General features: G+C 38.2%; 1 protein-coding gene across 9 annotated transcripts in view; it reads right to left on the reverse strand.

Moving 5' to 3' along the window:
* FAM81A (family with sequence similarity 81 member A) overlaps positions 1–13,885 on the reverse strand; it is a 122,863-nt gene that overhangs the window by 45,632 nt on the left and 63,346 nt on the right. For 4 of the 9 annotated variants that reach the window (XM_061180253.1, XM_061180257.1, XM_061180250.1 and 1 more), the window contains exons 2-3: positions 6,366–6,433; positions 4,538–4,811 (exon numbers count right to left, since the gene is read on the reverse strand). In XM_061180253.1, coding sequence (XP_061036236.1) covers positions 4,538–4,811; positions 6,366–6,412 — 321 coding nt within the window. In that variant the 5' untranslated portion in view covers positions 6,413–6,433. Of the gene's footprint in view, positions 1–4,537; positions 4,812–6,336; positions 6,434–7,369; positions 7,418–7,636; positions 7,833–13,885 lie in introns of those variants that run through there. The other 5 variants (XM_061180259.1, XM_061180258.1, XM_061180255.1 and 2 more) reach the window with 4 other exon arrangements.

Genomic DNA, 13,885 nt, shown 5'->3' on the forward strand with positions numbered 1-13,885 from the left:
GCACTCCTGTCATTGGAACACTCTGCACAGATTTCAAGCTCCAAAGGGAAATAAAATTGCTATGACCCAAAGAAATTGGAATGGATGCCATCAGCCACCAAAGCAACAAAGATCCACGACATCCCCTTATAACAAACACATGGTCCTTTTCTTTAAACATCAAAAGAAGGATAAACCATAAATTTTAGAACCCTGAAGACAAATGTACTTCAATTAGAGTACAACTCTGAGTAAATCTCTGTCCTTAGTAAAGTGTATGCAGTAATCTGAAAGAACAGCGAAAATTGTTAATCATGTGGTACACTAGGACCTCACTTAGGTATAAGCTGAGTGAGAATCATCAAAAAAGGAAATCAACTATGCAAACAGTAGCCATAAAAGAGCCAGAATAGCTATATTAGTATCAGACAAAATAGACTTTAAGACAAGAAATACTACTAGAGATAAAGAGAGATATCTTATAATGACAGAAGAATCACTACCTCAGGAAAATATACACATTATAAACGTATACACACGTAACAACAAAGCCCCAAAATACATGAAGTAAAACTGACAGAACTGAAAGGAGCAATAGACAATTCAACAATAAAAACTGGACATTTCAATATCTGAAAAAGAGTCTCGATAAATTTAAAGAGATTAAAAATATACAAAGTATGTTCTCTGCCCATGTGAAATTAAATTAGAGATTCACAACAGAAATAAATTTGGGGAAACCCCAAACATTCGGAAATTAAATAACATACTTCTAAGTAACACATGCGCCAAAAAAAGAAATCACAAGGGAAACTTTATAATATTTTGAACTGAATGAAAACAAAAACACAACATACCAAAACTCATGGAAGCAGCCAAAGCAGTGCTTAGAGGACACATTATGGCTTTAAACACCATTATCAGAAAAGAAGAAAGATCTCAAACCAATTCCCTAAGTTTCCACGTTAAGAAACTAGAAAAAGAAAAACAAACTAAAGCAAGCAGAGAAAAAGGAAACAATATAGAGTTGAAAGCAATGAAATATAAAACAAAAAAGCAAATAGGAAAAGATAATAAAACCAAGAATTGATTCTTTGAAACAATCGAAGACTCAATATTAAGATAGAAATTCTCCCCAAATTGATCTCATTCAAAGCAGTCTCCGTCAAAATCTCAGCAGGCTTTTTATAGAAACTGACAAGATAATCCTAAAATCTATATGAAAATGCAAAGGACCTAGAATAGCTGAAACAATTTTGAAAAAAAGAGCAAAGTTGGAGGACTTACACTACATGATTTCAAAATGATCTGAAATCATGATTTCTCTAAAGCTAGAAATTAGGGCAATGTGGTATTAGCATAGGAAAGCCATAAAGATCAAAGGAATCAGAAATTAACCCTTAAATTTTATGATACATTCTTTTTTAACAAAGGGACAAATGGGAAAATGATAAATTTTTTTAATATGATATTCAAGGAAAATCTAACTTAGATCTTTAATCTTACTTCATACATGAAAATTACTCAAAATGGATCATAGACCTAAAGGTAAAAACTAAAATTAACTTTTGAAGTAAACAGAGCAGAAAAGCCTTGTGACCTTGGGTTAAGCAAACAGTTCTTAAGACACAACACCAAAAATATAAACCATAAAAAACCCTGATAAGCTGGACTTCATTAAAATTTGTAAAATTTGTGCTTCAAAAGACACCACTGGAAGAATGAAAATACAAGCCATAGAATGGGAGAAAATATTTTGCAAATCACATATCTGATAAGGGACCTGTATTTAGACTATATAAAGAAAATTTACAACTCAATAACAAGACAAATAACCTAATTTAAAAATGGATTCTGGGACTTTCCTGGTGGCACAGTGGTTAAGAACCCGCCTACTAATGCAGGGGACACGGGTTCGAGCCCTGGTCTGGGAAGATCCCACATGCCGCGAAGCAACTAAGCCCATGCGCCACAACTACTGAGCCTGCGCTCTAGAGCCCGTGAGCCACAACTACTGAAGCCCGTGCACCTAGAGTTCATGCTCTGCAACAAGAGAAGCCACCGCAATGAGAAGCCCGCGCACCGCAACGAAGAGTAGCCCCTGTTCGCCGCAACTAGAGAAAGCCCGCGCCCAGCAACGAAGACCCAACGCAGCCAAAACTAAATAACTAAATTTATAAAAAATAAATAAATAAATAAATATTTAAAAAAATGGATTCTGACACATGCTACAACATGGATAAATCTTGAAAACATTACGTTAAGTGAAATGACCCAGACACAAAAGGACAAATACTGTGTGATTGCACTTATGTGATATACCTAGAATAGGGAAATTCATAGAGACAGAAAGTAGAACAGAGGTCACCTGGGGCTGAGGTGAGAGTGGAATGGAGAATTACTGTTTAGTGGGAACAGAGTTTCTGTTTGGGATAATCAAAAAGTTTTGAAAACCGACAGTGGTGATGGTTGCATACAACACTGTGAATGTAATTAATGTCAATGAACTGCACACTTTAAAATGGTTAAAGTGATAAATATCTTACACACAATAAAAAAATAATTTTTAAAAATGGGCAGAATTTCCCAAGACTTGTGGCGGTGGGGCGGGGGACGACTAACCGGGAGGCACTCAGGCTCAGAGAGCCTGGGGAGGGAAGTCGAGATGGTCTGTTTGGGGAGCACAGGGTTGTGAGGGCTGGGCTGTGTGTTTCCTGGAGGGAGCGGCAGTAGCTAAAAGAGCCTGTGGAGGCAGGGCTGGGAGGGAAACGTCTGGAAAAAAAAAAAAAAAAAAAAAAATGGGCAGAAGACTCGAGTAGACACTTCACCAAAGAAGACACACAAATGACTGATAAGGACATGAAAAAGTGCTCAACATCATTAGTCATTAGGGAAATGCAAATTAATAGTGCAATGAAATACCACTACACATCCACTAAAATGACTATAATCAAAAAGACAGATAATAGCAAGTGTTGGTGAGGATGTGGAGAAACTGGAACCCTCCCACATTGCTGGTAGAATTGTAAAATGGTATAGCCACTTTGGAAAATTGTTTGGCTATGTTTTAAAAAGTTAAGCATAAGCTTACTGCAAGACTCAGCAAGTCCACGCCTAGCAATTTACCCAAGAGAAATGAAAATATATCTCCACACAAAGACGTGTATACATGTTCACAGCAGCTTTATTCACAATAGCTAAAAACTGGAAACAACCCAAATGTCCATCAACTAATAAATGGATAAAAGGAATGCTGCATATCCATACAATAGGATACTACTGGGACATAAATATAAATGAAATATTGATACATGCCAGAACATGGCTTTACCTCAAAAAGATTATGCTAAGTGAAAGAAGCCAGATGCAAAAGACTTCAGGTTGTAAGATTCCATTTATACAAAATGTTCAGAAAAGACAAATTATTTACAGAGACAGAAAGCAGATTAGTGGTCGCCTGGGTCTGGGGTGGAAGGAGGGATTATCGGCAAACAGGCTTATATAAATTTGTGGAGTGATTGAAAGGTTTTACAACTGAACTGTGTTGATGGTTGCACAATTCTATTAATTTGCTACAAATCACTGAATTGTACACTTACAATGGGTGGATTTTTGTGGCTTTTAAGTTATACCTCAATAAAGCTGTTAAAATAAATAAATACAAATCTGACATTGAAAAAAAAATGAGTCTTGATTTCAGGAAGCATAACTAAAATACAATATCCAGGGAATTCCCTGGTGGTCCAGTGGTTAGGACTCCATGCTTTCACTGCTGAGGGAGCGGGTTCAGTCCCTGGATGGGGAACTAAAGTCTCACAAGCTGCGTGGCACAGCCAAAAAAAAAAAAAAAATACAATCTCCGTGATGTGAAATAAAGATTTTCCTTAATCTAGCCATATATCTTTTATTCATACATTTTCAAACTACACATGTAGGATACTGACATTATTCAGTGACGTTAGCCCAGGCCCTAAATGATCTTAAGCTTCCTGAATTAAATTCTGTGGTCCCTGTGACTGCTCAATAAAAAGCAGTACATTTACAAACTCTAAAAATAGACAATATTGGCTTTTTATTGAGTTCATTTTAGAGAAAAATAAAGCAGTAAAAGGGAGTCTGAGAAGCAATTCACATCCCTAGATTGTCTGAGTAATAAACTGTATTATATATAATCATTATGACCTAGAAACATTTAATCGGAAGCAGCAAAGGCCGACCTAGTAATTGATTTAATAGCTGTCTTCAGCTACATGAAGGGTATTACAGGGAAACTATTTGACTAGTTCTCCTCTCTTTCCCTTGAGAGCCAAACAAAACAAAAGTGATTTAGTGATCAGCAAGGTACACTGAGATTAAACACAAATAACACTGACAGTAACTGCTATCAAATACTGGAATACATTTAATATATTTGTTCAAGCTGTTTCCTTGGCAATCCTTAAGACTAGACAAGACAGACAGCTTTGGTCTGAACACAGTACTGCTTGGGAGGGAGGCATTAGACATGGAACAGGTCTGTGGAAAGGAATGCAGCCCACCTGACTTCCACACGCCTTACCTCGATATCCCGATTCAGTTGCTTCACTATGGCAGTTATGTTTCTGATGTGCTCCTCCAAGAAAAGCCTGGCCAAGCGGTCGCCTCCCCCTTTGTTTTGCATTTTCTGCAAGCTGTTGACGATGTCGTCTTTGATCCTGAAGGCATGCTCCACGAGGGCGGCCGTGGTTTTCTCGTGGCAGAGGATCCTGTCTTCTAGTTGCTCCACTAGGCTTACAGATGAGTAGGGTGCCATGGTCAGGGACTGGCTGTGTCGGGGCATCGTTCTAACTCGCCTACGGAAGGGAGCCCCACGTTACTAGGGTTGTCAATTGGGAAAAAGTCATTTTTAAAGCCAGATTCAAGACTTCCCAGAAAAGGAGAGGCAAATTATCTATCCCTACAAGCTAAATGGGATTTGAGGCAGGGTTTCTACCCCCAAAGAGTTTTCTTGGTGAGCCAGGCAGCAACTTTAAACAATGGTCCCCAGAGAGTTAAGTGTGCAGGTAGCAGGCTCCATGACCTCCCAAAGCAAGAGGCTGGAGGATCAAAGCTTATTAACAAAATTGCCAGACCTGCCCTTCTCCTCCCTCCCTCTAAAGCAGTGGCTACAAACTCAAATGCCTACAAGGGTCAGGCAGGGGACATAAATGAGTGAAGCACACCACAGAGAAAACACTAGGGAGTGGTGGGGACTTTGGAGAACTGACAGGGCATTCCTCAACTAAAGGGAGCCACAATTCTGCTCCACCCATGAGTGACCATCTGGGAATGCAGATCCATTTTTCCAGATCATGTGATATTTCAAGAAGAGGCAGGAAATGTAGGCTTGTATGTGAAGTCACCTGATTTTTTAAAATGTTAACAATTCATTAAAAAAGTATTTAAGAGGATCCAGGCCAAACAATGTACTTCTATGAGCCAATTTTGGCCTATGGACACCCCACTTCTATTTAAAAGGGTTAGCAGGGACTTCCCTGGTGGTGCAGTGGTTAAGAATCCACCTGCCAATGCAGGGGACACGGGTTTGAGCCCTGGTCCGGGAAGATCCCACATGCCACGGAGCAACTAAGCCCGTGTCCCACAACTGCTGAGCCTGCGCTCTAAAGCCCACGAGCCACAACTACTGAGCTTGTGTGCCACAGCTACTGAAGGCCGTGCGCCTAGAGCCCGTGCTCCACAACAAGAGAAGCCACCGCAATGAGAAGCCCACGCACTGCAACGAAGAGTAGCCCCCGCTCGCCGCAACTAGAGGAAGCCCGTGCGCAGCAACAAAGACCCAACACAGCCAAAAATAAATAAATAAATAAATTTATTTTAAAAAATAAATAAAAGGGATAGCAGGGGGACTTCCCTGGTGGTGCAGTGGTTAAGACCCTGCGCTCCAATGCAGGGGGCCAAAGTTCAATCCCTGGTCAGGGAACTCAATCCCACATGCATGCTGCAACTAAGTTTGCGTGCCGCAACTAAGGAGCCCACCTGCCACAACTAAGACCCAGCGCAACCAAACAAATAAATAATTTTTAAAATAAATAAATAAAAGGGTTAGCAGGGGTATCAGCCCCCAAACCTCCAGAAGTACATTTCACTGTTGACCAGAAGTGCAACTGTACTGAAGGGCTACTGTGAAATCTCCACCTGTCAGGGTCACTGAATAGTCCACAGTATCCTACAAGTCAGAAGCCAGAGAGGGGACACAACAGTACTATTCTTGCCCTCGAAAAAAGTCACTGTTGGATAATGTAACAGCTACAAGGATTCTTTTATAATGATCACACCCACTAGCAGCCCTCATGGAATTGGTGGAAAGAAAAAGTATACCTTAGATGCATATTTTCCATATATTATACCTTTCCTCGGTGACAAGAGAAGGAAATACAGTGCTCCGTTGGGCCATTTTCTTTTTAATAATTCACATCTGTTGAAAAAATAAGCATTAAATTATTTAACGGTTTATATCTAGAACTTAAATGACCTCTAAAGCTTATTATTAATTTACTAAGGGAATCAAAAATTATGCTGCCATGCTGATCAATTATATTATTAAATACCTTATATCTTATATACAATAGAAACAGAAGATGTCTTTAAATAAGGAGAAAAGAATCAAACACCAAAATGCTTCTGCTAGATAGATCAACAAGGATTGTCAAATGGAGTTTCCTTAAGTTTTCTCACCCCATATCTGCATCTCAAGCTTGAGAAACCACTTTTAAAGAAACAACATAGTTTCTTCAATAGGCTTAGTCAGTCCTGTACTTCTCCACAGGAATGTACAGGAAACTACGTTAGGAAATTTGATCTCAGCAAATTTAGTAAATTCCGTAGCAAATTACGAGCATTATTTAAAAATTAATCTTAATAAAACAATGCATGATCAATGGGATCTGATTTGGGGGAACTTATCTATCCACTAAGAGAATGAGAATGATACTCTTCATTAAAACCTTAAAACTGAAAGCAATTATACTCCAATACAGACATATAAAAAATAAAAAAATAAAACCTTGAAACTGGATTATAAGATATAATCATTCATATTACACCAGGCATATATAAGGAAGAGTTGATCATTACAATGCATTAGAAATCTGAACAAAATTGGATGGTTTTAAAAATATCTCATTACTGGAGATTGGTTCAAGATGGCGGGGTAGAAGGACGTGCTCTCACTCCCTCTTGCAAGAGCACTGGAATCACAACTAACTGCTGAACAATCATCGACAGGAAGACACTGGAACTCACCAAAAAAGATACCCCACATCCAAAGACAAAGAAGAAGCCGCAGTGAGACAGTAGGAGGGGCACAATCACAATAAAATCAAATCCCATAACCACTGGGTGGGTGACTCACAAACTGGAGAACAATTATACCACAGAAGTCCACCGACTGGAGTGACGGTTCTGAGCACCACGTCAGGCTTCCCAAACTGGGGGTCCAGCAACGGGAGGAGGAATTAACAGAGAATCAGACTTTGAAGGCTACTGGGATTTGATTGCAGGGCTTCGACAAGACAGGGGGAAACACACTCCACTCTTGAAGGTCACACACGAAGTAGTGTGCGCAACAGGACCCAGGGGGAAGGAGCAGTGACCCCATAGGAGACTGAACCAGACCTACCTGCTAGTGTTGGAGGGTCTCCTGCAGAGGCGGGGGGGCGGCTGTGGCTCACCGCGGGGACAAGGACACTGGCAGCAGAAGTTCTGGGAAGTACTCCTTGGCGTGAGCCCTCCTGGAGTCCGCCATTAGCCCCACCAAAGAGCCTGCAGGCTCCAGTGCTGGGTCGCCTCAGGCCAAACAACCAACAGGGAGGGAACTCAGCCCCACCCAACAGCAGACAAGTGGATTAAAGTTTTACTGAGCTCTGCCCATCAGAGCAACACCCAGCTCTACCCACCACCAGTCCCTCCCATCAGGAAGCTTGCACAGGCCTCTTAGATAGCCTCATCCACCAGAGGGCAGACAGCAGAAGCAAGAAGAACTACAGTCCTGCAGCCTGTGGAAAGAAAACCACATTCACAGAACAATAGACAAAATGAAAAGGCAGAGGACTATGTACCAGATGAAGGAGCAAGATAAAACCCCAGAAAAACAGCTAAATGAAGTGGAGATAGGCGACCTTCCAGAAAAAGAATTCAGAATAATGACAGTGAAGATGATCCAGGACCTCGGAAAAAGAATGGAGGCAAAGATCGAGAAGATGCAAGAAATGTTTAACAAAGACCGAGAAGAATTAAAGAACAAACAAACAGAGATGAACAATACAATAACAAATGAAAAACACAGTAGAAGGAATCAACAGCAGAATAACTGAGGCAGAAGAACAGATAAGTGACCTGGAAGACAGAATGACAGAATTCATTGCCGCAGAACAGAATAAGAAAAAAGAATGAAAAGAAATGAAGACACCAACATTCGCATTATAGGGGTGCCAGAAGGAGAAGAGAGAGAGAAAGGACCCGAGAAAATATTTGAAGAGATTATAGTCGAATACTTCCCTAACTTGGGAAAGGAAATAGCCACCCAAGTCCAGGAAGCACAGAGAGTCCCAGGCAGGATAAACCCAAGGAGAAACAAGCCGAGACACATAGTAATCAATTGACAAAAACTAAAGACAAAGAAAAATTATTAAAAGCAACAAGGGAAAAATGACAAATAACATACAAGGGAACTCCAATAAGGTTAACAGCTGATTTCTCAGCAGAAACTCTATAAGTCAGAAGGGAGTGGCACTATATACTTAAAGTGATGAAAGGGAAGAACATATAACCAAGATTACTCTAACCAGCAAGGATGTCATTCAGATTCAGCAGAGAAATCAAAAGCTTTACAGACAAGCAAAAGCTAAGAGAATTCAGCACCACCAAACCAGCTCTACAACAAATGCTAAATGAACTTCTCTAAGTGGGAAACATAAGAGAAGAAACGGACCTACAAAAACAAACCCAAAACAATTAAGAAAATGGTAATAGGAACATACATATTGATAATTACCTTAAATGTGAATGGATTAAATGCTCCAACTAAAAGACACAGGCTTGCTCAATCGATACAAAAACAAGACCCATATATATGCTGTCTACAAGAGACCCACTTCAGACCTAGGGACACATACAGATTGAAAGTGAGGGTATGGAAAAAGATATTCCATGCAAATGGAAATCAAAAGAAAGCTGGAGTAGCAATACTCATATCAGATAAAATAGACTTTAAAATAAAGAATGTTACAAGAAACAAAGAAGGACACTACATAATGATCAAGGGATCAATCCAAGAAGAAAATATAACAATTATAAATATATATGCACCCAACATAGGAGCACCTCAATACATAAGGCAAATGCTAACAGCTATAAAAGAAGAAATTGACAGTAACACAATAATAGTGGGGAATGTTAACACCTCACTTACACCAATGGACAGATCATCCAAACAGAAAATTAATAAGGAAACACAAGCTGTAAATGACATAGTAGACCAGATACATTTAATTGACATTTATAGGACATTCCATCCAAAAACAGCAGATTACACTTTCTTCTCAAGTGCACACAGAACATTCTCCAGGACAGATCACATCTTGGGTCACAAATCAAGCCTTGGTAAATTTAAGAAAATTGAAATCATATCAATGACTTCCTTGATTTGATTGAAATCATATCAATCATATCTTTTCTGACCACAATGCAATGAGATTAGAAATAAATTACAGGGAAAAAATGTAAAAAACACAAACACATGGAGGCTAAACAATATGTTACTAAATAACCAAGAGATCACTGAAGAAATCAAAGAGGAAATCAAAAAATACCTAGAGACAGATGACAATGAAAACACGATGATCCAAAACTGATGGGATTCAGCAAAAGCAGTTCTAAGAGGGAAGTTTGTAGCAATACAATCCTACCTCAAGAAACAAGAAAAATCTCAAATAAACAATCTAACCTTACACCTAAAGGAACTAGAGAAAGAAGAACAAACAAAACCCAAAGTTAGTAGAAGGAAAGAAATCATAAAGATCAGAGCAGAAATAAATGAAATAGAAACAAAGAAAACAATAGCAAAGATCAGTAAAACTAAAAGCTGGTTCTTTGAGAAGATAAACAAAATTGATAAACCTTTAGTCAGACTCATCAAGAAAAAGAGGGAGAGGACTCAAATCAATAAAATTAGAAATGAAAAAAGAGAAGTTACAACGGACACCGCAGAAATACAAAGCATCAAAAGAGACTACTACAAGCAATTCTATGCCAATAAAATGGACAACCTGGAAAAAATGGACAAATTCTTAGAAAGGTATAACCTTCCAAGGCTGAACCAGGAAGAAATAGAAAATATGAACAGACAAATCACAAACAATGAAATTGAAATTGTGATTAAAAATCGTCCAACAAACAGAAGTCCAGGACCAGACAGCTTCACAGGTGAATTCTATCAAACATTTAGAGAAGCGCTAACACCCATCCTTCTCAAACTCTTCCCAAAAACTGCAGAGGAAGGAACAATCCCAAACTCATTCTCAAGGCCACCATCACCCAGATACCAAAACCAGACAAAGGTAGTACAAAAAAAGAAAATTACAGACCAGTATCACCGAGGAATACAGACGCAAAAATCCTCAACAAAATACTAGCAAACAGAATCCAACAACACATTAAAAGGATCATACACCATGATCAAGTGGGATTTATCCCAGGGATGCAAGGATCCTTCAATATATGCAAATCAATCAATGTGATACACCATATTAACAAACTAAAGGATAAAAACCATATGGTCATCTCAATAGATGCAGAAAAACTTTTGACAAAATTCAACACCCATTTATGATAAAAACTCTCCAGAAAGTGGGCATTGAGGGAACCTACCTCAACATAATAAAGCCCACAGATGACAAACCCACAGGAAACATCATTCTCAATGGTGAAAAACTGCAAGTATTTCCTCTAAGATCAGAAACAGGACAAGGATGTCCACTCTCCCCACTATTATTCAACATAGTTTTGGAAGTCCTAGCCACAGTAATCAGAGAAGAAAAAGAAATAAAAGGAATACAAATTGGAAAAGAAGAAGTAAAACTGTCACTGTTTGCAGATGACATGATACTATACACAGAGAATCCTAAAGATGCCACCAGAAAACTACTAGAGCTAATCAATGAATTTGGTAAATTTGCAGGATACAAAATTAATGCACAGAAATCTCTTGCATCCCTATACACTAACAATGAAAGATCAGAAAGAGAAACTAAGGAAACAATCCCATTCACCACTGCAACAAAAAGAATAAAATACCTAGGAATAAACATAACTAAGGAGGTAAAAGACCTGTACTCAGAAAACCATAAAACACTGATGAAAGAAATCAAAGATGACACAAAACAGATGGAGAGAAATACCATGTTCTTGGATTGCAAGAATCAATATTGTGAAAATGACTATACTACCCAAAGCAATCTACAGATTCAATGCAATCCCTATCAAATTACCAATGGCATTTTTTACAGAACTAGAACAAAAAATCATAAATTTTGTATGGAGACACAAAAGACCCCGAATAGCCAAAGCAATCTTGAGAGAAAAAAACAGAGTTGGAAGAATCAGACTCCCTGACTTCAGACAATACTACAAAACTACAGTAATCAAGACAATATGGTACTGGCACAAAAACAGAAATATAGATCAGGAACAGGATAGAAAGCCCAGAGACAAACCCATGCACCTATGGTGAACTAATCTATGACAAAGGAGGCAAGGATATACAATGGAGAAAAGACAGTCTCTTCAATAAGTGGTGCTGGGAAAACTGGACAGCTACATGTAAAAGAATGAAATTAGAACACTCCCTAACACCATAACAAAAATAAACTCAAAATGGATTAAAATCTAAATGTAAGACAGGACACTATAAAATTCTCAGAGGAAAACATAGGAAGAACACTCTTTGACATAAATCACAGCAAGATCTTTTTTGACCCACCTGCTAGAATAATGGAAATAAAAACAAAAATAAACAAACGGGACCTAATGAAACTTAAAAGCTTTTGCACAGCAAAGGAAACCATAAACAAAAGGAAAAGACAACCCTCAGAATGGGATAAAATATTTGCAAACGAATCAACGGACAAAGGATTATCTCCAAAATATATAAACAGCTCGTGAAGCTCAATATTAAAAAAACAAACACCCCAATCCAAAAATGGGCAGAAGACCTAAATAGACATTTCTCCAAGGAAGACATACAGATGGCCAAGAGGCACATGAAAAGCTGCTCAACATCACTAATTATTAGAGAAATGCAAATCAAAACTACAATGAGATATCACCTCACACTGGTTAGAATGGGCATCATCAGAAAATCTACAGACAACAAATGCTGGAGAGGGTGTGGAGAAAAGGGAACCCTCTTGCATTGTTGGTGGGAATGTAATTGATACAGCCACTATGGAGAACAGTATGGAGGTTCCTTAAAAAACTAAAAATAGAATTACCATATGACCCAGCAATCCCACTACTGGGCATATACCCAGAGAAAACCATAATTCAAAAAGACACACGCACTCCAACATTCACTGCAGCACTATTTACAATAGCCAGGACATGGAAGCAACCTAAATGCCCATCAACAGACGAATGGATAAAGAAGATGTGGTACATATATACAATGGAATATTACTCAGCCATAAAAGGGAATGAAATTGGTTCATTTGTAGAGACGTGGATGGACCAAGAGACTGTCACACAGAGTGAAGTAAGTCAGAAAGAGAAAAACAAATACCGTATATTTAACGCATATATGTGGAATCTAGAAAAATGGTACAGATGAATCAGTTTGCAAGGCATAAATAGAGACACAGATGTAGAGAAGAAACGTACGGACACCAAGGGGGGAAAGAGGGGGATTGGGGGGTGGGATGAACTGGGAGACTGGGATTGACATATATACACTAATATGCATAAAATAGATAACTAATAAGAACCTGCTGTATAAAAAATAAATAAAATAAAATTCAAAAAAAATTTCATTACTTAGGTTTCTCAATACTGTTGTTAATTGCCTTAAAACAATGCCTAGTAACTGTAATCTGATTCAGTAATTAGTTCTCATTTAGATGTTGGATTAAAAAAGCATTTCTGATTGAAACCATTGTTTTGGCATCATCTATCCAGTATGTTATTTTTAGAGTTTCAAAATGTGAACATTTGACTTTTCTAGACAAAGAATTTTGAATTTAAACAAAATGCATTTAAGAAAAAAAGTGATTCAGGCCAAACAAGCTACAATGCCAAAGGAGTTCTTCAATATTAAAGATAATAATTTTTGCCATTTAGACTACAAAAATTAAGCCAGTGTGAAAGACGTTAATATTTAGAATCACACAATCTTTACAATTTTAAAGTTGTAAAATAACTTAGCTGAAGTATTAATCTATAGAATAACCCAACCTAAGAGACATTTGGCATCTATTATGTAGACAACCTAAACAGGTAAGATAAAAATCCCCTCCCTCAAGGGCTTCACAGCCTACAGAGAAAGGTAGACATCCCAACCAACCAGGAAACACTGGGATAACTGGCTAACTAATCATATGAACAGAAACACATGGGGAGAAAACACTAACTCAAAAAGTTATATTCACCCTTATGTCCACTGCAGCATTATTTAAAATAGCCAAGATATGGACACTACCTAAGTGTGATGAATAGATAATGTGAGATATACACACACATACACACACATGCACACACATACACATACACGCATGCACAGTGGAATACTATTCAGCCAGAAAAAAGAATAAAATCTTGTCATTTGCAACTGTATGATCTTACTTTAAATCTTAAAAAACAAAACAAACACACAAAAACC

The sequence above is a fragment of the Eubalaena glacialis genome, chromosome 2 (assembly GCF_028564815.1).
Source record: "Eubalaena glacialis isolate mEubGla1 chromosome 2, mEubGla1.1.hap2.+ XY, whole genome shotgun sequence".
Taxonomy (NCBI): Eukaryota; Metazoa; Chordata; class Mammalia; order Artiodactyla; family Balaenidae; genus Eubalaena; species Eubalaena glacialis.